General features: G+C 43.2%; 1 protein-coding gene across 3 annotated transcripts in view; it reads left to right on the top strand.

Annotated features, from left to right (window-relative positions):
• Nucleotides 1-26,809, top strand: part of ST3GAL5 (ST3 beta-galactoside alpha-2,3-sialyltransferase 5) — a 51,292-nt gene extending 24,483 nt beyond the window's left edge. For 2 of the 3 annotated variants that reach the window (XM_072770074.1, XM_072770075.1), the window contains 6 exons: nucleotides 511-634; nucleotides 4,034-4,145; nucleotides 13,228-13,571; nucleotides 18,495-18,681; nucleotides 20,322-20,480; nucleotides 25,665-26,809. In XM_072770074.1, the coding sequence (XP_072626175.1) occupies nucleotides 511-634; nucleotides 4,034-4,145; nucleotides 13,228-13,571; nucleotides 18,495-18,681; nucleotides 20,322-20,480; nucleotides 25,665-25,913 (1,175 nt within the window). In that variant the 3' untranslated portion in view covers nucleotides 25,914-26,809. The remainder of the gene's footprint in view (nucleotides 1-510; nucleotides 635-4,033; nucleotides 4,146-13,227; nucleotides 13,572-18,494; nucleotides 18,682-20,321; nucleotides 20,481-25,664) is intronic. The other variant, XM_072770077.1, reaches the window with a different exon arrangement.
• The last annotated feature ends 258 nt before the right edge of the window (nucleotides 26,810-27,067 follow it).

Genomic DNA, 27,067 nt, shown 5'->3' with positions numbered 1-27,067 from the left:
AAGGCTCTTGAAAAACATTAGACTTTTTATTTGGTGATAACTAGGTTCATGTGCAGTTATAAAAAATAATACAGAGAGATCCCTTGTACCCCTTGCTCAGTTTCCCCCACTGGCAGCATCTTGCAAAGCCATAGTATAATATCACAGCTAGAATATTGATGATACAGTCAAAACACAGTATTTCCATCATCACAAGGATCCTGCCACCCTCAGCTTACCCTTCTATAACTCCTGACAACTACTAATCTGTTCTCCATTTCTGTAATTTTGACATTTCAAGAATGTTATATACATAGAATCATACAGTATGTAAACTGTTAGTTTACATGGCTCAGCATAGTTACCTTAGATTCATTCATTCATTCATTCATTCAGGTTGTTGGGTATATCACTAGTTTATTCTTTTTTATTGCTGAGTAGTATTCTATGCCATGGATATGCCCCCCTAAAGTCTTTTTATAAACATCACCTCCCTCCTTTCCTTCCCTTTGGCTTTCCTTCTCTTCACAGCAATGCCCAGTGAGTATAACTATGTAAAACTGAGAAGCGATCGCTCAAGACCCTCTCTGCAATGGTACACCCGAGCTCAAAACAAGATGAGAAGACCCAACTTGTTGTTAAAAGACATCCTTAAGTAAGTATGAGCCCTCGGGTCTTCCGATCCCCCTGGCTGGGTCAGCTGTGGGAAACTGGGAGAAGATTGTAGTGGGACCCAAAGGGGATAGCTCTCATACTTGGTCAGAACGTCATATAAAGGGACATTCAAGTGAAGGTTTGGTACACAGATGTCTGGGTTTATACTTTGTGAGAGGGCAGCGCCAGCCAGGAAGCTCCCAGGCCCTGTCCCCAGGCCTCACTGCCTTAGAGAGAGTGGCTCTTACGTGTACCCTTCCTGCCCTTACATAACAAATGGGGGCTTTTCCCCTTAGCTATTTTTTTTAATTTTTTTTTTATTTATTTATGATAGTCACAGAGAGAGAGAGAGAGAGAGAGAGAGGCAGAGGGAGAAGCAGGCTCCATGCACCGGGAGCCCGATGTGGGACTTGATCCTGAATCTCCAGGATCGCGCCCTGGGCCAAAGGCAGGCGCCAAACCGCTGCGCCACCCAGGGATCCCTCCCCTTAGCTATTTTAAGTTAATCTAAAAATATGGTTAATTAAAGTCCCCTTACAGGCTTTTGAAGAGCCTTAAATATTAAACCCAGAAAGATGACAGGTGTTTCAACCAGGTCACCCTTATATCCTAATGAGTGTTATAATTGTTAAGGGAGGGACTTGGCGGTTACATTTGGCTGATTAGCAGCCAAATCAGGTTGAAAATCACCCCTTTAGGGCACCTGGGTGGCTCAGTTGGTTAAGCTTTCAGCTCAGGTCATGATCCCAGAGTCCTGGGATTGAGCCCCACCTCGAGCTCCCTACTCAGTAGGCAGTCTACTTCTCTCTCTCCCTCTCCCTCTGTACCTACCCCTCACTTGTGCACACACTCTCTTTTTCAAATAAATAAAATCTTTAAAAAAATCACCCTTTTGAAAATACCCCTTATGTAGTAGGTGTAGGAGAAGGAAGATAGGAAAAAGAAGTGTGCGTTAATATTTTCCATCTCCTTTTATCATCACTCAGTATTTAATGAGGCCTGACATGCTTGGCGCTGTGTTAGGTGCTGGCCCATGGCAGCAAATGAGGTCGACCTGGGTTCATGTTAGCTACAGTGTGGGGTTGAAAGACTCACAACCAGGCATTCTAGTACAGTGTCCTCAGTGCTGTCCTTCTTTCCTGCCTTGTTTGTTTGTTCATTTGTAATCAAGATAAGGGAATTATTATATGTACCAAATGTGATACCTTTTTGGGGGGCTAGGGAGAGGAGCAAGTGATACTACATTCACAAGATTTAAAATTCAAAGGTATTCAAAGTACTCAGTAAAATACACCCTCATTCTTGCCTCCCACTTAAAGATAACCAATGTTACCAATCTTGTGTACATAAGAAATTGTGTGTGTGTGTGTGTGCGCGTGTGCATGTATATGTTACCCACCCCTGACTTTTACACAGCTGGTAGCATCCTATTCATTTAGCAGTGTACTCAATCCCAGGGAAAAATTAGGATGCTTGTCCAGGTTTTCATGGGAGAGCCTGTTGAAAGAAGAATCAAGAAGTCTGGAAAACACTTCCTAGCAATACTTTCCTACATCATCCTCCTCAAATAGTAAGAAATATTTAGCATCTATTGTATATAGTATATTGTGCTAGATGCTGTATTTTTAAAACTACCCCTTTCTTGAATATAAGAGAAGGGAGAAGAAATGTGTGGGAAATATCAGAAAAGGAGACAGAACGTAAAGACTGCTAACTCTGGGAAACGAACTAGGGGTGGTAGAAGGGGAGGAGGGCGGGGGGTGGGAGTGAATGTGTGACGGGCACTGGGGGTTATTCTGTATGTTAGTAAATTGAACACCAATAAAAAATAAAATAAAACTACCCCTTTCTTTAGAAAAGAGATCATTGGACACCTGTGGCTGTGGGTAGCTGTGGTTGAGCATCTCCTTCCAGCTCAGGCCATGATCCCGGAGTCCTGGGATCGAGTCCCGCATAGGGCTCCCTGCTCAGTGAGGAGTCTGCTTCTCCCTCTGCCCATGTCCCTGCCTCTCTCTATATATCTCTCATGAATAAATAAATAAAATCTTTATAAAAAAGAGAGAAAAGAGATCATTTTCTTATTCAGGTTATTCCTTTACTTTATTTTGTGACATTATTTAAAGAAATGGTTCTTAAACTTCCATTTATTTATTTTTACTTTTAGTTTGTCAGTATCACTTGGGAAGCTTATTTAAAAAATGAGGTTTCTAGGGGTGCTTGGGTGGCCTAGTCAGTTAAGTGTCTGCCTTTAGCTCAGGTCATGATCCCAGGGTCCTAGGATTGAGTCCCACTGGGCTCCCTGCTCATTGGGAAGCCTACTTCTCCCTCTACCTCTGCCCCTCTCCCTTGGCCCGTGTTTACTCTCTTTCTCTCTCCCTCTCTTTCTCAAATGAATTAATTAAATTTTTTTTTAATGAGGTTTTTAGAGGTTCTTGGGTACAACTCAGGTCATAATCTGATGGGTTGTGGGGTCAAGCCCCCAGTCAGGCTTCGTGCTCAGCGAAGAGTCTGCTTGAGATTCTCTCTCTGCCCCTGCATGCCCCGCCCCCCCCCTTGTGCTTGTTCTTTCTAAATAATAAATAATTTTAAACAAAACAAAATAAAATGAGGTTTCAAGAACCAGGACTAGGCTCATTTCTTTTCTCCTAATCCTGTGTGTGTGTGTGTGTGTGTGTGTGTGTGTTTATTTTAAGCTATATAATGATAGGAATTTGTCAGATCTCTAAAAGCAGTTTTTGTAGATGGTCTTAAGGGTGACTGGTGGTTCTCTCTCACGTCAGTTAAGCCTCATTTCTGGGTAGAATCTTTAGAAAAATAATGAGTAGAATGTTTGTCTTCTTATTTTTCTAAGGGCTCCCAGTATTTTCCCCTGTTTTTTTTTATTGTGGTAAAATACCCAGAACATAATATTTACCATCTTAACCATTTCTAAGTATACAGTTCAGTGATAGTAAATGCATTCACATTGTTATGCAGCCATCACACTATCCACCTCCAGAACTCTTTGCATCTTATAAAACCGACACTCTCTACCCATTAAACACTAAATCCCTCCCCTCCCCTTGGCCCCTAGCAGCCACTGTTCTACTTTTTGTCTCTGCAACTTTTGACGATGTGCTTCATATAAGTGGAATCATACAGTATTTGATAGACCGGCAGTATTTTAGAGTGGCAAAAAATGGAGGCTGAGATTCTGTTACTCAGAAGCTATTACTTGGTTTTATAAAGTCCAGTGGTCTGCATTGTGATTCATGTCTTATGCTTATTATGCCTTAAAGATTGTCCTTTGATGTTACATGGCAGGCAAACTCAGTCTGGGGGTAGGTTTTCACTTACTTCATATGATTTCTCTTGATTATCCCATAACTGCCTCATTATACCTAATTGATTTTTTTTCCAGGTGTACATTGCTTGTGTTTGGAGTGTGGATCCTTTATATTCTCAAGTTAAATTATACTACTGAAGAATGTGACATGAAAAAAATGCATTATGTGGACCCAGACCGTGTAAAGGTTAGATATGCCATTGGTGTGGTTTAAATTAAAACATTTCCAAGCTTATACTTAAACAGAAATGTCATTTCTAAAGGGTTCTAAATAAGTACTCGTGAAAGTTTTAAACAGGGAAAACACTATCTTAGTACTCCAAAATCAGAGACAGCCTTTCCCCACTGCCCTGCAAAAAACCAAATAACCAACTCACCCACCCACCCACCCCACAGTATTCTTCATTTACTGAAGTCTTTGAGGGAGGTGAGTTGCATGTGACCCATTCTAGGGCACCTGGCATGGGGGCACCATGCTGTGATATTGGCAGCGTACACGTACTTAGAACAGAATCAAGTTCTTTTAGCATCACATCATTTCTGGGGGTTATTTTTCATTTTAATGATTTTAAACTGTATTTCAAGCTTTTTTCCTTCAATTTATATTTATCTGAATCAATTTGACCTATTAAATGCTAATTTCACGGATTATTTGAGTGGTTAAACAATCCAATAATGTTCAGTCCTGGGTGAAGGAAGAGATGATTTGAAGTCCAGTAGCATAGCAACAGTGACCAACATGTGTGGACGCTTTATAATTGTCTCAATGGGGAGATATTTTAGTATTTGTACCTCTGACAGATGATGGCTGGGAGGTTAAGCCGCTTGCCCAAGTTCACATCTGGTTAAGTTAACCAGTTCGGTTAATCTAGTTTTCTGTATACTGTGTAGCTGTTCTAAAAGTACGTTAGCAATATCAACTCATTTAACCCTCATGATGGGAGCTGTCCTTACCTCACAGCTGAGGCGATGGCAGGCAGGAGAATAAGTAGCCTGTTTCAGATGACCTTCACTCATCAGTGGTGGGGTTGGGACTTGGACTCAGCAGCCTGGTTGCAGAGTCCGAGCTCCTGCTGCCTGCTGTCTGCCTGGTTAGGGGGTACCCACAGAAGGAGCCAGAAGTTCTAGGCAGGGTAATGCAGAGAGGAGGAAGTTTAAATTTCTGACCTAGGTTCAAGTCTAAATGCCACTGAGTCAAAGATGAGACCTCAGGCAAGTGACTTAACTGTTTTGAGTTCACTTTTCTCAGCGCTGAAATGTAGACAACAGCAACTGTGCGACAGGGCAGCCCTTAAAGTTGAATAAGATAATGTACATGGAGCTCCTTTTCTAGTCTGGGTTCTTTTTTTTTTTTAGAACTTTATTTTTTATTTATTTTTTATTTATTTATGATAGTCACAGAGAGAGAGAGAGAGAGAGAGAGAGAGGCAGAGACATAGGCAGAGGGAGAAGCAGGCTCCATGCACCGGAGCCCAACGTGGAATTCGATCCCGGGTCTCCAGGATCGCGCCCTGGGCCAAAGGCAGGCACCAAACCGCTGCGCCACCCAGGGATCCTATCTAGTCTGGGTTCTAACCTGTTTTTACTTCCATCTGTATGTTCTTGGAAGTGTCTCACATGCTCTGTGAGACAGGCAGATGTAAACAAGGAAATGAAAAGAGTACAATTAATAAATGTGCAGCGTGGCCTCTGCAGAACCGTCGTGTCTCCCAGAGCCTTCCTTCTGTGCTGACTCCATCCCAGGAGGTTTGCTGACTGTTCATTTCACCAGCATCAGTACATCTGTTTTGGTGGAGCAGGATGCATCTGATGTCTCTGCTTGGGCCTTCTGCTTCCCTCTCCAGCTGGCCTTGCACACGTCCTGATAGCTGTGAACTCTTCTCTTTGCTTCTATGCTATGCTTGTCCACATTCTCTTTGTGGCCTCTTTCTCCTGTCCATTTAATTAATCACGCTATTGGCCATCTGACCACCTGCAAAGATAATCACTCTCGAGTCTGTGTTAATTGAAGAGAGATGGGAGCTCTTGCGTGCAGGGGTCCCACATACCATTTCATAAGTACAAGATGGGGAGGATGTGTTTTAGTAACACCTGGGGTAATATCCACTTTGCATTTTAGTGCCTGGCCTGCACCATCTGCATAGGCCTGTACTGTGGCTGCCTACAGCTGTTTCCCTTAAACTACATTCATAGACCAGGGATGGTCTGCTTGTCCCTGCAGAGCTCAGACAAGTACTCTGATCATTATGGCTATTACTCTGTAAGGTTCCCCAAGGAGTCCTAGTGACTTCTGATGATGACCAGAGATGAGACTCAAGACCATGTCCCTGAGGAACCTTTGAAGGGATGGGAACCTTAACATAACCTGAAGGACAGAAGACCTGGTACAGGTCATGTGGCAGCTACTGTCAACAAGCCAGAGGCCTGGCCTCTGGGAGGGTCAGCTGTGCCCAGGTAGCCTTAACGGCAGACGGACAAATCGGGATGGTAGTCAAGCTGAAAGGAGAAGGATTTGATGGTCTGAGGCATCTGAAGATGGGATTAATGGACCACCTTCGTGGCGAATCTCTGGAGCTGTTTAAAGCAAAGCCAGGGTAACTGTTTGGTCCTGTGGGTAGACTTTAGGCATCAGACAGTTGATCAAGGACTTTTCTGATCCCTTCCAGCCCTATGACTCCGTGGTTTTCTGTAGTTGTATCAGTACCCTGGCTGGAAAGTATAGGCTGGTTTATTCCCTGATCTGAATACTGAGCACCAGCAGTACCCAACTCAGTGACTTTCAACTGAACCTGAGGGGTACTTGGAAACGCCTCTGAAACTTACCAGACTCCATCTGATACAGTCATTTACTTAAGCATTTTGTTGTCTCATCTAAAATATAAGTTACCTGAGAACAAGGATGGTGTTTCTAAAAATACACCATTTCTGGGATTACAGGGACAGGAATAATGCTCCAGTTGCCTTTTAGCATCCTCTGCTCTCACCCTTTGCCCCAGTTCCATGTCTCCTTACCCGCCTTTCTGTATCCAGGTATGCCCCACTATGATTTTGATTTGCATTTCCCTGTGAACTAATGATGAGCATCTTTCTTGTGTGCTCATTGTCCATCTGCATGTCTTCTAAGGAGAAATGTCTATTCAAGTTCTTTGTCCCAATTTTTCATTGGGTTATTCGTCTTTATATTATTGAGTTGTAAGAATTCTGTGTATATTCTGGCTACCAGTCCCTTAATCAGATATATGACTTACATGTATTTTCTCCCATTTTGCAAATTATCTTTTCACTTTCTTGATAGTGTCATTTTCAGCATAAAAGTTTCTAATTTTGATGAAGTCCAGTTTATCTATTTTTCCTTTTGTTCCTTATGCTTTTGATTTCATATCTAAGAAATAATTGCCTAAGCTTATGTTTTCTTCTGAGAGTTTTATACTTTTAGCTCTTAATTGTAGGTCTTTATTTTATTTTGAGTGAATTTCTGTAAATGGTGTGAGGTTGGGGTCCAACCTTTTTTCCTTTGCATGGGGACATCCAGTTTTCCCAGCACCATTTGTTGAAAAGACTTTCCCCTATGTTTGCTGCATTCTTTCTGACTTCTCTGTCTGGAGCCCTTCCCTTTGCCTCTTTGCTCATCATCTTTCACATAAAGTTTCAGCTCAGGAGTTACCTTTCCTAAGAAGCCTTCTCTGATTATCTTTCTCTGTCTTCTAGAAACCCCCTTGATACCTTAATCCTAACACTTAACACTGTACTATTTTAATGTCTTTCTCATTTGTCCTTTAAGCAAGCCCTTGGAAGATGGGGATTGTGTGCTAACATTTTGTATTAATTAATATATACATAGGTATATTAAACTAGAGAGGGAGGGGAGATATTACTGAGACTATGGTGTGGTGTCTTATCTCTGAACTCCAGATTGTATTGAAAATCCACAGGTAAATAACAGGCAGTTCTTTGAGTATTTTCAGTAATGTACATTAAGTCTAATATCCCTTTAAGGAATAGGTCAGACAGTTCCTGTTCAACTCCTCATATCCACCAGTGGATAGTAGACAGGAAAAAAAAAATCTCACCATCCCCTTCCCCCAAACCATGGAATCTGAGTCCTCCATTTAGGCTGATGATTCCAGTTTTAAAACTTAACGTTTACTGCTGCTAGTGCCCTGCCCTGATTGGGCTCCAGTAAGCATTCTTGACCAATCCCTAGCAAGGGGGATGGGAGTATCTGATGGGCAAGGTCAGCCTCCCAAGCCCCACTGACTGCCTGGAGAAGGAGTGTTAGCATCCTGCACAAAACTAAGGTTCCCTAAGAAGGAATGGGAAATAGATACCCAGTAGGCAGCCCACAGTGACCACCACATCCACCCAGTTTTAAAAGGTGTCTAAAAGATCATTATTTTTTCCAATTATAAACATAACACCAGAAATTCAAATAATACCAAAATGAATAAAGTAGAAAGTCCCCTATAGTTTGTGGAGAAAGAGGGAAGAATCAGGGGGTAGTTATATAGTCAAATGTGTCTGTGAAAGCATTCGTCAGTTCAGAAATTAATAAAATAGAAAGTGAAAGCTTGCTATAACCACTGTGGAATTAGGGGTGTTTTTAATTTATTTTATTACTTGAGACTTTTTAATAGCTTTTTCACATTGTTGATGCTGTCAGAATGCTCCATTTTTCACAGTGGTCCTGACAGGTTGTCCTGCTGCATTCCAGGCAGAGGGAGCAGTGTATGCAAAAAGCATATGCCCCCGAGGGCTTTGCAAATTAGACGTACAGCAAGAGTTAGCTATCACTGAGGATTTGGGGTAAGGCATAGCAGGATAGAAGGCTGAAAATGAGCCAGAACCAAAGAGGGAAAGGCCTTGAATGCCACACTGAACAGATCCCAAATTTGATAGCTGGTCATGTTTCATTGAAGCAAAATCAGAAACCCTCTCTCAAGTCCCCAGAATAGAGGAAATGGCCACGGAAGCTGGCTGGTGTGGTCCGATGTTCTGAATGGCTGGCTGCAAGGTGGTATTCAGTATGAGCTCTCCACAAAGAAAACCCTGTCTCCAGGCTGTTGTTGGAGGTTGTCCTTTCCACCAAGAGTATTTAAACAAATTTGAATTATTGTGGCTGTATGTTAGCCTAAGATGATCTCAAAGCCATGAGGCCTTGTTAGCTCTGTTGAGGATATTCAGCAGCTTGCAGTGTTTCAGTGGGACCCTGCTGACCCTGCTGGAGTCTGAGCATTGTCTGGTTATGCTGGACCTGGCCTGTGTTAATACAGCAGCAGACATGTGGCCATGGTAGTTGTAGATTTTGTCTTTTCTATTTAAAGATGCCCCTTAATGTGCCATTTCTTTAAAAAGACTAACAGTGGTCTCTGCCAGAATATGGACACCTTGAAAGTACATTTCAGATGTGAAATTGCACATGAAAGATGTTTGAGGAAAGATGAGGACACAGTCCTGTCAGTGTAGGTTTGGGCCACATGGTAGCAACAGTTTGAACTAGGCCCTCTCTCTTCTCAGAGAGCTAAAAACCACATCCCACTCAGGGGACTGCATTTCATGCTGTGTAGTTAATTATGGCCAAATTTACTTCTCCCTGACTCTGCAGATCTACACACTCATGTAGCTAAGTTATGCGGAGTAACCTGGGCTGAGTTATCAGTCAAGGTGCCAGAAGCTCTAGACTGATTCTTTTCTTCGGTTCTGCCCATCCCCCCCCAACCCATCCTCAGATATCAGAGATGAGGGAACTGAAGCCTTGGCCTAGGGCTAGATGCTTTAGCAAAGTCACACTCTGGCTAATAGATCTAGACTGGACCTAGTGTCCAGATCTTCTGACTGCTTTTTCTTAACAGTCTGCCGTGACACAGTTTCTCCTCTGAAGCATGCAGTGTGATAGTGTGTGTGCATTCACATAGTACCACCACCAGCACCCCAGTCCTAATCTTAGAACATTCTGTCCATCACCAGTCCTGGGCGGCCACTGACAGCTGGAGTTTTTACCCTGGTGTTCTTTCTGTGACTTAGTTATTCAGATTTGGCCCCGCTTGTACTGCTTGTAGCCAGGTGGACATACAGACAGCTACCTTGAATGTGCGGTAAGAGTGGCAATAGCTTGGCCTATGGTCGCTGTTCTTCTGTGATGGGCTCAAGTTCCACCTGGCTCGGGCACAGTGCATGAAGCTGTGAGCCTCAGAGCAGCCCTGTGAGGATAGAGCAGTGCTGGCCTTCTCCAGCCAGGAACTGCAAGTTCTCACTAGGTGACTCCTGCCCTCCATTCGCGTGGTCTGTTGTTGAATTGGGCTCCTACCTGAGTTTGGTCAGCCCCAACCCCAAAACTCACCTTCCACCTCAGTGCCATGCCCTGTCCTGGAGTTAAAGAAAGGAAAGAGAACATTGCCTTTTGCTAAGAATTATGCCACTGACTTCTGTTTCTAAGAAGTGTTATCCTAAAAATTATGCAGCAGAAATGAAAGTGGAGACTTTGGCGAAGGAAAATTATTTGATTTTTTTTTTTTTTTTTTAAATACCCTTCAGTGAGGTCTCACATGAGGTGGCCATTTGCCACCTGACTCTGTACTAAAAAGCAGCTTCTGGCTAGAAGAAGCGATCCCAGGGGCTTCAGGGCTTATTACACACACATCTCTAAATGAGGTGAAACAGAGGGATAAAAGGAGTTGCTGTCGCGGTAGATGTTTCCAGTGGCATCTAGAACATACATTTCCCTGGGGATTGATTTATTGTACCCTGCAGTGAGCGAGGCACCAGCACAGTCATGGTCAGAGGGTGATTACTAAGCCTTGTGCTCTGCTCCCAGTCTAGAAAATTAAGTTTGAAGCCTGAAATGGAACTCTTTGCCAGAATGGAAATGGAGTGAAATTTCCCTCCTTCCAAATGAAACTTCTAAAGAGGAAATTTGGCAGCCCAGAAGAGCCGAGCCCACGTTTCTGGCTCAATCACCTACTTCTTCCAGTCACGCGTGGATCACTAAGCTGCTCTGGGTTTCTCCAGGCACTTCTCAGACGTTCAGGTTGCACTTCTCCTAGGAGACCTGCAACACCAGATGCTTAACATGTTGTTCCTTAGTGAAGGATTCCATCTCTTCTCTAAAGCTTGCTGTTCCTAACCTTCAGGCCTTGGGTCTAAAGACAAACTGTGTGTGGAGTGTGTGGTCCCTCCGCTGATGGGGCGTTAAGTCTCTGCTGGGTGCCACGTGCCATAGGCTTGGCAGGCCTTCCGTTCTGGTGCCACTCGGGCTCATGGTTGGCCCTTGCTTTGCTTTACCATTGGTTCCTCATGAAGATGCCAGTTCATATTTAAACTCTCGGTCTCCACGGTGGTGTCTGTATGCTGCTCTGTGTAGACAGGGGCTGTGGTTTTAGGCATTTGGGAAGTAATGAGAACAGGTGAGCACACCAGCTCGGCCTCCCCCACTGGTCATGTCACCTTGAGCCTACAAAGTGAAGATACGAACAATCATTTTGTGATGTGTGGGAGTGTCGGTGCCAGTAGACCAAGATCATGTCTGTGCATAGTGTCTGTAGCATCATTTCTGCTTCAGAGAGTATGAGTTCCCCTTTTAAAAAGCGAGGCCACATCCTCCAGATGTAGAGGTGTGTTCTGTGCAGGTACTAAGAACTTTTTGAAGCTGTATCTTAAAATGGGAGGAGTGTGTGTGTGTGTGTGGGGGGGGGGGTTCTGCTATAATAAGATAGGTGTTTTCCTACAACTAAATTTATTATACAGAAACCAGACAATAAAAATTGTAAAACTTGGAGGAAAACCATATTTGGGGCAGACATTTAAAACTATATGCAACCGGGCAGCCCGGGTGGCTCAGCGGTTTAGTGCCACCTTTAGCCCAGGGCATGATCCTGGAGATCCGGGATCGAGGCTCCTGCATGGAGCCTGCTTCTCCCTCTGCCTGTGTCTCTGCCTCTCTCTCTCTCTCTTTCTCTGTATTTCTCATGAGTAAATAAATAAAATCTTTAAAAAAATAAAACTATATGCAACCATAATAATCCTCATAATAGGATGAACAGAGTTTAAAAAAAGACATATTCAATCCTAAAAATAAATATCCCAGAAAATCTAGGACTTCATACATGCATACATGGGTGTGTGTGTGTGTGTGTGTGTGTGTGTGTGTGTGTGAGGAGAGCTTGGTGGGAGGAGGGGTAAGGCGGGGCCAAGGCTGCTGAAGGTGGAGATGAGGACAGGAAGCACAAGGATGAGGGAAACTTCCGCCAGGCAGTTCTGAGGCAGCATTTGGCCAGACTGAGCCAGGAGGAAGACTGGGGTGCTTGGGCCTTTGTACCACATCCCTCTGGTGAGTTTTTCTTTCAGCTGGGCTACTGTACTTGGCATTCGGCAGCCTTTCCTTGTTGAGGCGAGGCATTCACAGTGCAGGAAGATCGTATACAAAACTACTTCTATGTTGACATGACACTGATCCCTGATTACATTTAGAATAACTTACATTCCAGACTGTATGAAGCTCATTGCCCCAACTGATAAATAAGCATCTTTCTCATCTTGAAGGATAAGAACCCAAAATATGAAATTGCATTAAATTGTGGTTAAAAAAAAAAACCCAACACATAAAACTTACCATCTCAACCATTTTTAAATGTGCAGTTCGGCCCTGTTAAGTATATTCATGTTGCTGTGAAACAGATTTCTATCACTTTTATATCTTGCAAAACCGAAATTCCAGACCCATTAAACAGCATCTCTCCATTTGCCCCGGCCCCCCAGTCCTTGATAACCACCATTCTACTTTCTGTTTTGACCAGTTTTAATACTTGAGAGACCTTATAAGTGTGCTGTAACAGTCCTTTTGTGACTTCTTTATTTCACTTAGTATAACGTTCTCGGGGTCCATCCATGTTGTAGCATGTGACAGGATCTTATAAGACATGAAATACTTCAAAGTGTGTATTTCACCCCAAATTTATTTGAGGAACAAGGTTAGGCCAGGGGCAGGAGGTGGGGGTACAAGGACATGCTTTCCTTATACAATGAAGTAAATATACTTGCTGTGTTTATCTCCCTGTCCTGTGATTCTCCCAGTTTATTTCTTTAAGTTTCTGAGCATCAGTTAACTCTTAAAAAAAAAGCAACTGAAAAAAAAAAAAAAAAAGCAACTGTTTTGTGCTGAAAGAGTAATCGACAGGCAGCTCTATCAGACATCGCAGGACACAGTGTCATCTGTAAGATGATATTTCTAATGCCTAAGAGTTATTCAAACTCAGATCGCTGTGATTTCATTCCAGAGAGCTCAGAAATATGCTCAGCAAGTCTTGCAAAAGGAGTGCCGACCCAAGTTTGCGAAGAAGTCGATGGCGCAGTTGTTCGAGCACAGGTACAGCACGGACTTGCCACCTTTCGTGAAGGAGACCCCCAAAATGAATGAAGCCGAGTACAAGTATGATCCTCCTTTTGGATTCCGAAAGTTCTCCAGTGAAGTCCAGACCCTGTTGGAAATACTGCCCGAGCATGACATGCCCGAACACTTGAGAGCAAAGAGCTGTAGGCGTTGTGTGGTCATCGGAAGCGGTGGCATACTCCACGGACTAGCACTGGGCCAGGCCCTCAACCAGTTCGATGTGGTGATAAGGTACATGGGTTCACCTCTAGACTTCACTTTACTGCTGTTGGTCAGTGCCATACCAGCAACAGGGATGCAGAAAGTACTGCCAAATCCCTGCCTGCTAGGGACTTACTGCTTAAGATAATGAAACAAAAATATGAAATGATTAGATGCCCCAAACTGTGCCATACTGACCCAGATTTGGCAGAATCTTGTCAGAAGAGGTGAGGTTTGGAAGGTTGGGTAGAGATTCAGGAGGAAGCCTGAGCTATGCAGGACCAAGAGAGGGCACAGTGTTGGGGAGTAAGTATGGGGGATGCCTGGCTTCTGGGAATGGGGCTCGGTGTGGGTGCACCCCATGAGACAGTGCTGGTGGGGACAAAGGAAGCACACAATCTGAACTCCACTCATCCTAGATTCTTTTTGGTTCAGCTGGCTAAAAATTGTTTTCCTTATAAAAGCTAAATAGGTTCATTCTTGAAAATTAAAAAAATATAGAAAAATGCAAGGAAGAAAAATAACCCCTCGTAGCCCAAATAACCAACCGCTATCCATCAGCTGTGTTCCACTTTTGTTCTATACACTACTAATGAGTGCATCTGTATTCTTATAAAGTGGTTTGCTTTTTTTTTTTTAGCAACATTATGAACAGTTTCTGAGGTCATTAAATATTTCTTGGAAAATTAACTCTTCCAAGTGCTTAGTATTCCTTTAAATGAGAGTATCATAAGTTATTCAGCTGTTCTTCTAGTGCTGGATATTTTGAATTTTTCAGATTCTTTGTTACTGTGAAAATGCCCTGCATATCTCATACTTATTGTCCTTATCTCTGATTATTTCCCTGGAAATAATTCTAAGAATTCTTAGAATTGTTGGCTTAAAGATATTGGAATGCTTTTAAGGCTTTTGATACATTTGGATACATTTGAATAAATTCTCCCTACCTGAAGGATATGCAGAACCAGAAGTACAATGTACTCTGGGTCTCATCAGATCTGTTCAGCAGGAGCGTGTGCGTTTGTCCCAAGGCAGGAGAGCCCCGGGCTGCGGATTGGGTGTCAAGGTTGTGGTCAGTGCATGAATGTGTGGGCCTGGTGTGAGGCAGAGAAAGTGAAAATGGAGACTGATCCATTTCCAAGAGGTCCATTTCCAAGTCCATTATAGGACTTCCCAACAGCTTGACAGTTAATGCCAGGGGACATCAGGCTTTCCAGTCTGGGGTCTCACATGTTAGTGGAACTGCTGTCAGAAATTGGAGTAGTTGGGGAAAATGTCTGGTTAGTGAGAGAGGATGACAAGATCCATTTCAGATATTTTGAGCGTGAAAGTGATGTATTCATATAGTACCTTTGTTCCCAATAGCTGTGATCTTGAGCAAGATTCCTAACTGTCCTGTGCTCCTGTTTCCTCATCTGGAGGCAGTAACAGTACACATGTTATGGGCTTACTGTGAAGACAAAACAAGTTCACAAATGTACAGCACTTAGAACTTAGTGCTAAGCATTTAACATTGGGCTTGGGATACATGGAAATAAACAGATAAATGAAAAGAAACAGATAAGAACCTAGTTTAAAGGCAAAAGGGGTGCTGTAGTCCTCAATGGCCAGAGAGCAGGAATGGTGTGAGATGAGGGAGTAGGAGTGGCGTTAGGCTTTGAGGATGGTAATGGTTGGGGTGAAGGAGGCTATAACCACTGCCTTTCACTGGATGCTTGCTTGCTTGCTTTTCTTTTTTTAAAGATTTTATTTATTTATTCATGAGAGACACAGAGAGGCAGAGACATAGTCAGAGGGAGAAGCAGGCCCCCTGTGGGGAATCCGATTCAGGACTTGATCCCAGGACCCCAGGATCACAACCTGAGCCAAAGGCAGATGCTCAACCACTGAGCCACCCAGGTGCCCCTCACTGGATGTTTTCTTTGTGCCAGACACTGTGTAACGTGCGTTAGATGTTCTCATTCCTCCATGAAGCCATCATTGTTACTGTCACCAATGAAGACTTTGAGGGCCAGAGTCTAGGCCAGATGCCAGCAGTCCAAATGCAGGGTATGAGGCTTTCAGAAGCTAATTCCTGGCCCCATGCAAACAGTTGAAAGATGTGTGTGCAGGCAGACAGGGCCTCGTGCCCATTTAATGGTGCATGACTAATATAGGAAGAGAAGAGGAGAGAAGCCAGGGGTGCCAACAGTGCACACTCTGGGCCAGAGGAGAGGAATGGTGGGAGGGAAGGGTAGCCCTGAGCTGGCCTTGGCAGAACAGTGCCATTTGGCTCTTCAGGGAGGAGGCGGGCAGGGAGATCTAGGGTGTGGAGCCCCGCCCTGGCAGGAGGAATGTCATGAGCACACTATGAAGGCACACACACGAGTTGGCTTTCCACAATGTCAGCTTTATTCAGTCTTAAAGCAAAGTTAATCATGATTAGGAAGGAGGTTCAAGATTCCAAACTCCATGACATTTCACCATGTGCTTCAACCTGGCTTCTTACACAGCCTAACAGAGCAGACCATAAGACAAGCCACACAACAGACGAGATGACAGAAGAGGGTAAGGGGGCCCCTGGGTGGCTCAGTCAGTTGAACATCTGACTCTTGGTTTCGGCTCGGGTCACGATCTCAGGGTCCTGGGATCAAGCCCCACCTCTGGCTCCAGGCTCAGCACAGTGTCTGTCCCTCTCCCTCTGCTCCTCCCTACACTCTTGCTCTCTCCCTTTGCCTCTTCCTATCTGTCCATTTCAGTCTCTCTGTCTCTCTCTCAAATAAAAAAACAAAAAAAACGGGGGGTGTATGAAGTTAACAAACCGAATGTGAAATCAGTCTGTGGGTGCACAGTTGAGATAAGGCCTCAGTGTGGTGTGGGTCAGCTCTTGGCACTTCATGCTGCTTATATTCAAGCAGTGAAGGATCTCGGTTTTGCTTGGAGATCCATCAGGCAGATCCTTCAGTGCAGTTGTCTTTTTTAAGTGGTCGGACGTAGAAGAGTCATGTCTGAGGAGTCTGACAGTTTGCTGCTAGAGTCCTCCCCTTTTTAAAGGGTCTTGGGCCCCTGCAGACCGCCTCTGGTCTGTTCATTATCATTTCTGGGCTGTCAGCTGATGCTGGTCCCAGCAGTATATCCTAGCTGCAGGACCTTTACCTGCTTGCATCATTGCTTGACACAGTCCCCTGCTTGACAATGAGAGACTCCATTTTATTCTCTTTAAGGAAGATGGACCAGGATATTGGGAAAGGGGCTCGAAGGTGGCCTGATGCCTAATGGTGGCCCACAGATCACCACATTGGGGAGCATGGACTTCATGCATGGCCTCTGGGAGGCCACTGAGTGCTGGGGACAGAGGAAGGGTGGCTTACCCTGATTAGGAGGGAGAATATCAGTTAAGAAGCTTTTGGGGGATGGGGCATCTGAGGGGCTCAGTCAGTTAAGCATCTGCCTTCTGCTCAGGTCATGATGCCAGGGTTCTGGGATCAAGCTCCACATCAAGTGAGTTCTTTGCTCAGTGGAGGGAGGGGTCTGCTTCTCCCCTGCCTCTGCCCTTCACCCCCACTCATGCATACGCTCTCTCACTCTCTCACTCTCAAATAAATATATAAAATCTTTTAAAAAATAAAAGGAATTTTTTTGCGGGAAACTTTTAGGTGTAAAATAATTTCAAATTTAACAGAAGAGTTGCAAAAATAGTACAAAGAACTTCCCATTCATGCTTCCTCCCCCAGATTATCCAGCTGGTAACGACTTCATCATGTTACTTCATGATTTTCTCCCCATATATTTTATTATTCTTTTTGGAACTCTTTGATAGTTAGTTGCAAATATCAAGCCCCTTTACCCCTAAATAAGTCAGTGAGGGTTTCCCAAGAACGAGGACTATCATAGAACTGCAGAACCACAGAACAGCATTCAGAATTAGGAAATTAACACTGAGAAAATACAAGTCCTATCTACATCCTTATCCAGATTTCACCAGCAACCCTGATAATGTCCTTCATTCTAAAAAAGAAAAGAAAGGGGAGAAAAATAACTGCCTCAGGGGCATGCCTTGCATTTGGTCCTCATGTGTAATAATATCCTTTGATAATCCAGAGGTAGGTATCAAATCTAGAAGAAATGGCAATATAATAGAGAAGAATGCTGAGATACAAGTGTGACAATAGAGGTGTATGATGCAGGAGAAGAGCCCAGTAGACTTTGAGATTACAAAACTCTTTGGGTGAGTGTTAGTGCTTTCAGAAGAATTCTTAGAATTTGCCCCAAAACCTAATGCCTGGTAAGAGCCTTGGTTGATCTAACAGGTGTTAAGTGTCCCACATCCTTGCTTTAAAGGATGTACCTGGGGGACACCTGGGTGGCTCCGTGATTGAGCATCTGCCTTTGGCCCAGGGTGTGATCCTGGGGTCCCAGGATCGAGTCCCACGTCAGGCTCCCTTCATGGAGCCTGTTTCTCCCTCTGCCTGTGTCTCTGCCTCTTCCTCTCTGTGTCTCTCATGAATAAATAAATAAAATGTTAAAAAAATAAATAAATAAAGGATGTACCCGGGCCCAGTGCCCTCCTTGGTCCCAACTCTGTCCATATAATTGTGCCTGGCCCTGGTTTCTAGGTTTCCTTTCTGATTACCTTTTTGAAATTCTGGCAAGAACATCTAATATCTGAGCACAACGGGAAGCTTTCAAGGAAACATTACTGATGCCCAGAGAAAGCCCAAAGTATAATGTTTGGGTTGGCTTAAAATGGCAGGATTGGATGGAATTGCTTGACATTCAGAGAGGAGATGTGGGCATCCCTCAGGGACTTGAGGCTGCTGGGAAAGAGGCCTTACTTCCGACCCACAGCTCACTCTCAGTTCTAAAAACATGTGGGGAACACAACGCAGGGATCTTGCATATGTCTTGCATGATATGACAAGATAGTTGATGGCTTGCTTTGTCAATCTACTTTTGTCCTTTTTTTAAATTTAGGTTAAACAGTGCACCAGTTGAGGGATATTCTGAGCATGTTGGTAATAAAACTACTATAAGGATGACTTATCCAGAGGGCGCGCCACTGTCTGACCTTGAATATTATTCCAATGACTTGTTTGTTGCTGTTTTATTCAAGAGTGTTGACTTCAACTGGCTTCAAGCAATGGTAAAAAATGAAACCCTGGTAAGCACTAGAAATTCAGCTATCCAGTGTTCCTTCGTAAAAAGTGGAGGGATCTCTTATTGTAATTCCAGACTTTTATTTTTAAACAAACACAGTGGAATGCATACAGTTGACCGCAGAACAACATGGGTTTGAATTGCCTGGGTCCACTTATATGCAGGTTGTTTTCGATAAATACAGTGCAGTATTATAAATGCACTTTCTCTTCCTTATGATTTTCTGAATAACATTTTCCTTTCTCTAGCTTGCTTTATTTTAAGATTACATACAATATATAATACATATAACATTGAAAATACGTATTAACTCTTTATGTTATTGGCAAGGCTCCTGGTCAGCAGTAGGCTATTAGTAGTTAAGTTTTTGGAGAGTCAGAAGTTATCTGTGGATTTCAACTTCTTGAGGAGGGGATGGTGGTGCCCCTCCCCTACCACATCATTTAAGGGTCAGTTATACTTTTTGTTGTCTTTCAGATAACTACTGCCTTTGTAGAAAGCCATCAGCAGTCCTTGTTGGGAATTACTTTCAGAATTTAAGATTAAATTCTGATCACATGGAAATTGTGATCATTACTTAATGGAAATATCAAGTTTTGGACCAAAATTATTATTACCTTACTCACCAGACTTGAATTTACATATATCTTGGATAATCTAGAAATTAGATTTGCTTGGATGAATATAAACCATTATTGAGGTTTTTTCAAAAGAGTATATATATGAAACCTCTGAGGAATATTCCCCAAGAGATTGTCTAAAAATGCTCTGATAGGCAGTCCTTTTGTTGGAGGAAATTCTCAGAATTCCAGAGGGCCAGGTGTTGAGGGAATGGACTCAACATGAGCTTGGTCATATCCCCTTTTGTTTGTTATAATAATTAATCATATTACCTTATAGCCGCATCCATTGTGCTGAAATAAATTTCAGAGGTCAAATCTAACATTTGTAGACACACCCGAAAACTAGCTCTCTGCAAAATTAATAGGATATAGTAGACTTTTCACATAAGCTCCATCTGATGGAGAATTTCTATCTGCAAAGCCAGATTCTGTAGAGTTTATCATGATCTTCTAGATTTTTCTATTGAATAGAAGTTGGTCTAGTTGGAAGATGAAGCACATAGGAGGAAATGCCTTACAGTCGGTTACCAGGAGACTTCATAGGGCTATGACTTAGGGCAAGTCAGTGGAGAGGATGCAGGGGGAGGGCCTGATCAGAGTGGGGCACTCACAGCACTTAATACCCTTAAACTGGATCTGCTCACCTGGTCTTCCCTGGGACAAAAATGCCTTTAGGTCCTAAAAAGCCTTACTATCTCAGATCACAACCTGGGGAATTTCTTCCCCAAACAAACCAGAGCTGGTTCTACACTTTCTCTTCTTGTCAAATGCCACCGTCGTAGAACAGGTCCTTTGGGTTGCTACTCCGACTGCGTCGTAGAACAGGTCCTTTGGGTTGCTACTCCGACTGCGGTATCGAATTGGCATAGATCTCCATGACTGTGCTGCAGAATGCAGCACACAAGCCCACTTGAGGTCACACCCACAGCTTTGTGCTGGTTAACAGGGATGCATTCTCACCTTCTGATGGTAGGATCACTTGATTAAGTACCCCTAATGATTGCTTGCTTTCTTTCCGTAGCCATTTTGGGTGCGGCTCTTCTTTTGGAAGCAGGTGGCGGAAAAAATCCCACTACAGCCAAAACATTTCAGGATTTTGAATCCAGTTATTATCAAAGAGACCGCCTTTGACATCCTTCAATACTCAGAGCCCCAGTCAAGGTTCTGGGGCCGAGATAAGGTATTTTTTTGTTGCAATTGAAAGTTAACTCTTCTTCTCTGTGTTGGAAGGGAGACCTCTGTACAGATTTCACTTACGCTCAGCTGTATACCCAGAAGCGTCTCCCAGTGTAGAAATGCAGTCACTGATGAGATGCTCTGTGTGTGTTTGCCGATCTGCATCCTGACTTTAGGGCTCCTCATTGTTTACTTGGTTTTTCCCCTGGTGACTCATCTCTTTTGTATAGTCCATATGTTGAAATTTATGTCACTAAGATATTATTTAAGGTATTCTAACTCTGGGACTCTGATCACTAATGGTAGGTCACTGAAAGGCACTTTGGTGGTCTGAAAGTTCTTTACATTTTTAACTCTGGGGGCTCCTTAGGTAAGAATTGACATTTATCATCACTTTATAGGTAATAGTAAATAAAATTTACCCCCTAGAGAGTGCTTTTCAGTTGATGCTTGGGTCCCATCCCAAACTTCCTATTTGTTTTATGCTGTGGTCTATACATTGGGATTTTCAAAGTCCCCTGGGTGATTTTATTTTGCAGCCTTATTTGAGAACCTTTGTGCTATCTATAGATTGCTCACTGCAATAGAAATTCTTTACCTTCGGTTGGCCTGTGCTGCCATTGGGAGGGTGGCTTGCCTTTATTGTCGGTTTCCTTATGACCCAAATAGCTAAGCCTGTGTCTTTAGAATAACTTTTTAAAAAGCGGTGGAGGGGTGCCTGGGTGGCACAGTGGTTGGGTGTCTGCCTTTGGCCCAGGGCGTGATCCCGGAGTCCCAGGATCGTGTCCCGTGTCGGGTTCCCTGCATGGAGCCTGCTTCTGCCTCTGTCTCTGCCTCTTTCTCTCTCTGTGTCTCTCATGATTAAATAAATTTTAAAAAAGCGGTGGAAATCATCCTTTTTTTTTTTTAATGAGGAGGCTGAACTCATGACCCTGAGATCCAGATCTGAGCTGAAATCAGGAGTCCAATGCTAAACCTAAACAGACTGAGCCACCCAGGAGCCCCCATTCTTAAACAAACTTTTAAGCAAAATCTCCATATATAAAGGAAAGCAAGGAATTTGGAAAAGGCAGGGGTACTGCTCACACTGGAGTCCTGAGATATTGTCTAGCAGATACCTGAGGCTCTTCAAGGTTACAGTTTCCAAACAATGAGTTAGATTCTTAGATGTAGTCAACCAGTAGGCAGATTAGCAGATTCTTCTATTTGCCCCATGAATCAAATTTTATTTATTTGAGAGAGAGAGAGAATGAGAGCACGAGCAGAGAGGGGCAGAGGGAAAGGGAGAAGCAGGCTCCCCACTGGGCAGGAAGCCTGATTAGGGGCTGGATCCCAGGATTCTGGGATCATGACCTGAGCCGAAGGCAGATGCTTAACCCATTGAGCTACCCAGTCACCCCTCCCCTATGAGTCAAATTCTAATTAAAAATGTTCTTTAAACTCCTGTGTAAATTTTAAAGGAAGAATTCTGTGTTTCCTAGGAAAACCAAATACTTAAATAGGCTCCTTTTTTTTTAAATTTTTTTATTTATTTATGATAGTCACAGAGAGAGAGAGAGAGAGAGAGAGGCAGAGACTATAGGCAGAGAGAGAAGCAGGCTCCATGCACCGGGAGCCCGACGTGGGATTCGATTCCGGGTCTCCAGGATTGCGCCCCGGGCCAAAGGCAGGCGCCAAACCGCTGCGCCACCCAGGGATCCCCTTAAATAGGCTCCTTAAAACAAAAACCTAGTTCTTTACTATGATCGGTAACAGCGAACTCCAACACTGGCCCCAGCCTCAGGTTTGAATACCCAGCTTTCTGTGAACACAGCTGAAGCTCTTCCCTTAGCAGGCCACCGTTTTTCTCCAGTGCTCTGCCCTCCCCAAGAGGCTTTCCTGCCTCTCCATCCATGGGGAGGCCACCAGGGCCATGTATTTTGTGCCCACAGCAGGAGCATGTCTGGGACCAGTTTTTCTGGTCAGCCTGTGGTACCTGTTTCCCTCTCTGAGGAGAGTGGCTCCTCTGCCCCTCAGCAGCAGCTGTTGGGTCTCTGATTGGACTTGTTATATTATAGGTTGCTTTAGCTGCTCTTCCCCATGTGAGAACACATAGGATCCTCCAGAACATGGACTTAAAACTTTTAAGCATCAATTTTAACAAAACAACTAAAAAAAAAAAAAAAAGACTTAAAACAGACTTTGACATCAATTAGCATCAATTTTAGCATCAATTTAGCATCAATTTTAACAAAACAGTTAAAAAAAAAAGACTTAAAACAAACTTTGACAAGATTAAGTTATAAAGAAGTTTCACTATCCATGGGTTTCTGTATCTTCTCAACTGCCCTGTGTCTTTATGAAATCCCATAGTATTTTTTAAACATAGGGAAATGTTCATCTATGGTTTGTAGGTAGATTTTTACTTTAAAAGTAACCTTTAGGGGCACCTGGGTGGCTCAGTCAGTTAAGCATCTGCCTTCAGCTCAGGTCATGATCCTAGGGTCCTGGGATTGAGTCCATGTCAGTCTCCCTGCTCAATGAGGAGTCTGCTTCTCCCTCTCTCTCTGCCTCTCCTTCTACTCATGCTGTCTCTCTCTCAAATAAATAAATAAAATCTTAAAGAAAAAAGTAATCTTTAAAAAATTAGCAGATACAATTACATAAAATACGAAATGAACAGCAAAAAATATCAACACAAAATAAGCAGGGGAAATTTTATCATATATATGATAGTAAATACTTCTAAAGTATAAGATCTTATTAGATAAAACAGAAAAGAGGACCAATAAAAAAATGGGGAAAAGATATGAACAAACATTACACAAAAGAAGAAATTAATACAGCCAAGGAATGCATGATAAAATGTTCAACTTCACCAATAATGAAATAAAAGTAAGTTAGAGCCACAATGACATTTCCCCCTGTTTTTTTAGCAAAGGTTTAAATGCTTGATAATGTCTTTGCTTGGCAGGAATACAGGTAGAATTATAAGTTGGTACTTTTCTGGAGGGTGGTTTGGCAAAATATATCAGCTTTAAATGTGAATAGTCTTTTCCCAGCAATTTTACTCTAAAAATTTTATTATAAGAAAATCAGAGGAGCATCTGGCTGGCTCAGTCAGTGGAGCATGTGACTCTTGCTCTCAGGGCTGTGAGTTTGAGCCCCACATTGAGTGAGTATAGAGATTTCTTAAAAATAAAATCTTTAAAAAAAAGAAGAGAAATCTGCAAAGGTGGCTATTCTAGGATGTTCACCATAATGTTAACAGCAAAGGACTAAAACCAATCTAAACATTTCTCATTAAGCGATTGTTTAAACATATTATGTGTAATGAATGCAATATTGTGTGACTCTTAAGGATGAAGGAAAATTAAGGGATGTAAAGACCCCTCCATAATGTATTAAACAAGAAAATCCAGTTCCAGAACATTTATACCATCCTATTTTTGTTTAAAAATAAAAATGGGGCTCAGCCCGGGTGTCTCAATGGTTTAGCGCCGCCTTCAGCCCAGGGCGTGATCCCAGAGACCCGGGATCGAGTCCCACATCAGGCTCCCTGCATGGAGCCTGATTCTCCCTCGGCCTGTGTCTCTGCCTCTCTCTCCCTCTCTGTCACTCATGAATAAATAAATAAAATCTTTAAAAAAATAAATAAAAATAAAAATGCATGTATAGAGATGCATATGGAAAAGCCCAGAAATAAACACCAAACTGGGATGGTGTTGTCAGGAACTTCTGGTATGCAAGCCCTTCCAGAAGAGAGGGAAGTCTGGTGGGTTATGAGATGGGATCTTAGGGGATATGTTCTGGAGATAGCATCTCTGAGTGGTTTTCGATGGCTTCTGAGTTTCTCTCCATACATTGCCCCTATGAGCAGCTGGTTTCACACAGTCCTTCTGCAAATACTGGTTGAGTATTCCCGATACGCTAGGTACAGAGCTGGCCACAGGTAAGACAGGTCACTACTTTATGGTCCTGTGGCTGAACCAAAGGAAGAAATCTTCCTTTGGGTTAACTTCTTTTGTATTCAGTGACTCTTGAGTTTCTTTTTAACAAGTGACACAGATACAACACATGAAGGAGCAGGAGGTGGCCTAACAAATGATGAGCTCAGTTGATGTTCTTAACCCCACTTAAACTATGAACTCTGAAGGGCTCACTGTTGTTCCAGGTTATAGAAATGGAGAGTTGTTTCTGGAAGCCACAGACTCGGGATGAACAAAGTAGGTACATTTACACATGAAAAACTGTACAACAGAATTCCATTAGTAGATCAGCTGTCACCTTTTGGGGAGTACTCGGACCACTGTGGAACTTTCTGTTCTCTCTACCCTGGGTACTGTTTTTGCCCAAGGCTAAGAGAGGGATCCAGAAAGCATGATTCCACATTTGCAAGTGGCAAGAGACAGAGATCCAGAAAGCATGATTCCACATTTGCAAGTGGCAAGATAGCAGACGTGCAGGAGTGATGATATAATGAGAATCCAGAATGATTCAGACATTTGGTACATTAGGCCACAGTCAGTAGGAGACATTTTAGAAGGAACAAATGTGGAAATCCCTAATTTGGGCCTAAAAATTGCCCAAATAAAGGGTGAACAGAAACTGGCTTAGCAGCTGTGCATGTGAAAATGGCCTGTAAGTGTTATTTGCCAGAAAAGCAAACAAGGGCCTTAGGTGGGACATAGCTTCAGGTAAGAAGTGAACATAGCCTTCACTGGCAGGAAGGGAGGCTGCTCTGTGGACAGTCTCAGGCAGAGATTGTCCACAGGGGCCAGCAAAGAAGGGCCACCTCTAGAAATGGGTCCCAAGAAGGATTTTGGGAGGTCCTGTGACCACCGATTCTAGAGCAGACCTTGTAGATCTTTATCATGTAAGAAAGGAAATGAACTTGTTTTGCAGTTCTGGTCATCACCTGTAGGACCAGTAGGTAGAAGTTTTACGAAGAACTTTAAGTCTGGTACAAGAAGAGCTTCCAGGCTGCCTCTTGGTGGTGTGTTCAGAGGTATTTACATCACAGATCATGTTTTAGAGTCTAGATTGCTGACTTGGGTGGAAAGTCAGACTCTAGGATTCTAGGATCTATAAAACCACATGCTGTATAAATCGAAGCCCATAGTGAAGCCACTGTGACTTTGCAAGGCATGTATACCACTTGGAAAACGGTGAATTGTGCTAAGCTTTGTTTTGTCTTTTCTTTTTTCAGAACGTGCCCACCATTGGTGTCATTGCCGTTGTCTTAGCCACACATCTGTGTGATGAAGTCAGCTTGGCAGGCTTTGGATATGACCTCAATCAACCCAAAACACCTTTGCACTACTTTGACAATCTCTGCATGGCTGCCATGAACTTTCAAACCATGCATAATGTGACAACGGAGACCAGGTTCCTCCTCAAGCTGGTCAAAGAGGGCGTGGTGAAGGATCTCAGCGGAGGCATCCATTGTGAATTTTGAACACAGGGAAACCTCATGTGACAATGCAACTCTGACTCTGAAGGCTGTTTTTCGTAGCCTTCTCGATGCAGCGCATCCTGCAAAATACTTAGAGGTGCAGCTGGGGTTTTTAACTTTTAATTTAAAAAACAACAGTTTCGCTCTTCCCACTTTGTCCCCCCCTATTTATTTGAGGTTGGTGTTTTTGCACAAAATTTTGTAAGGTAATTTTGAGAATTGAATTGGAAAGACTTTTCCAAGAGACTTCTATGTAATGATGTTTTATTGTATTTTAAGAAGATTATTTAATTTGTAAAAACTCTGTCCACGTCTACTGCACATAGAATATCAGGTAATTAAGTGGAAGGAGAATGGAGGTCACTCCTTTGATGAGAGCCCTGAATGCCTGATTCTGATTCCTTGTGACTGTTTGGTGGGACACATGCCGGGGGCACTTCCAGGATGACGTGCTCAGGAGCTAAACCACGGGTACTGATTTAGCCGTGCTGCTGCGCGAGGCCTGGGCTGATCGGAGAAGTTCACAGCCCCTCTCTGTGGGTCTGTCTTCTGCCAGAAGACTTGCAACAATCAACAAGGGGGGAGCTGTCCCGGGTGTCCCTGTTTGGGAAGGGGCACAGAAGACATTTTCTGTGTCCTCTGAGTATACAAAGCCAGCTTGGGCTGCAGAAGCCACTGTCTTCCCTGAAATTGTGACAACTCTTGAATTTCTTGAGTGTTTTTTTACTGCCCTTCCAAAAGCACATAAATGTTAATCTGAAGTGTTCCACTGCCTGCCTGAGGTGGCTTATAAAAATTAGGACACAATCTTTGTTACCAGAGTTGTAGCAAAGTAAACCCTTTCCAAGCATAGTCACATTTTCTGAAACACTGAAATAAAATCTTCCTGGTGTTATAAATTGCCTATTTAAAAAAAAAAAAAAAAATTTTTTTTTAATGCCTACCTGGCAGTGGTGTACCAGACAATGTGCTGGTCAAATGAACAAACCAAAAAGGAACAAAAGCTTTTGAGGAGCTCTCACAGTCTACTTCATTTGAGCACTTAAAAAAAAAGTCCATAATCTCCCTGAAATGTCCTTGGCTGCTGCTAGGTGGAGACCTCGGTGGGGGATGCCGCAGTGAGTGACAGAGCAGAGGGTGCCTCCTCCTGCCAGGGC

This window comes from Canis lupus, chromosome 12, assembly GCF_048164855.1.
Source record: "Canis lupus baileyi chromosome 12, mCanLup2.hap1, whole genome shotgun sequence".
NCBI lineage: Eukaryota > Metazoa > Chordata > Mammalia > Carnivora > Canidae > Canis > Canis lupus.
This window is presented reverse-complemented; position numbering and strand designations above follow the sequence as displayed.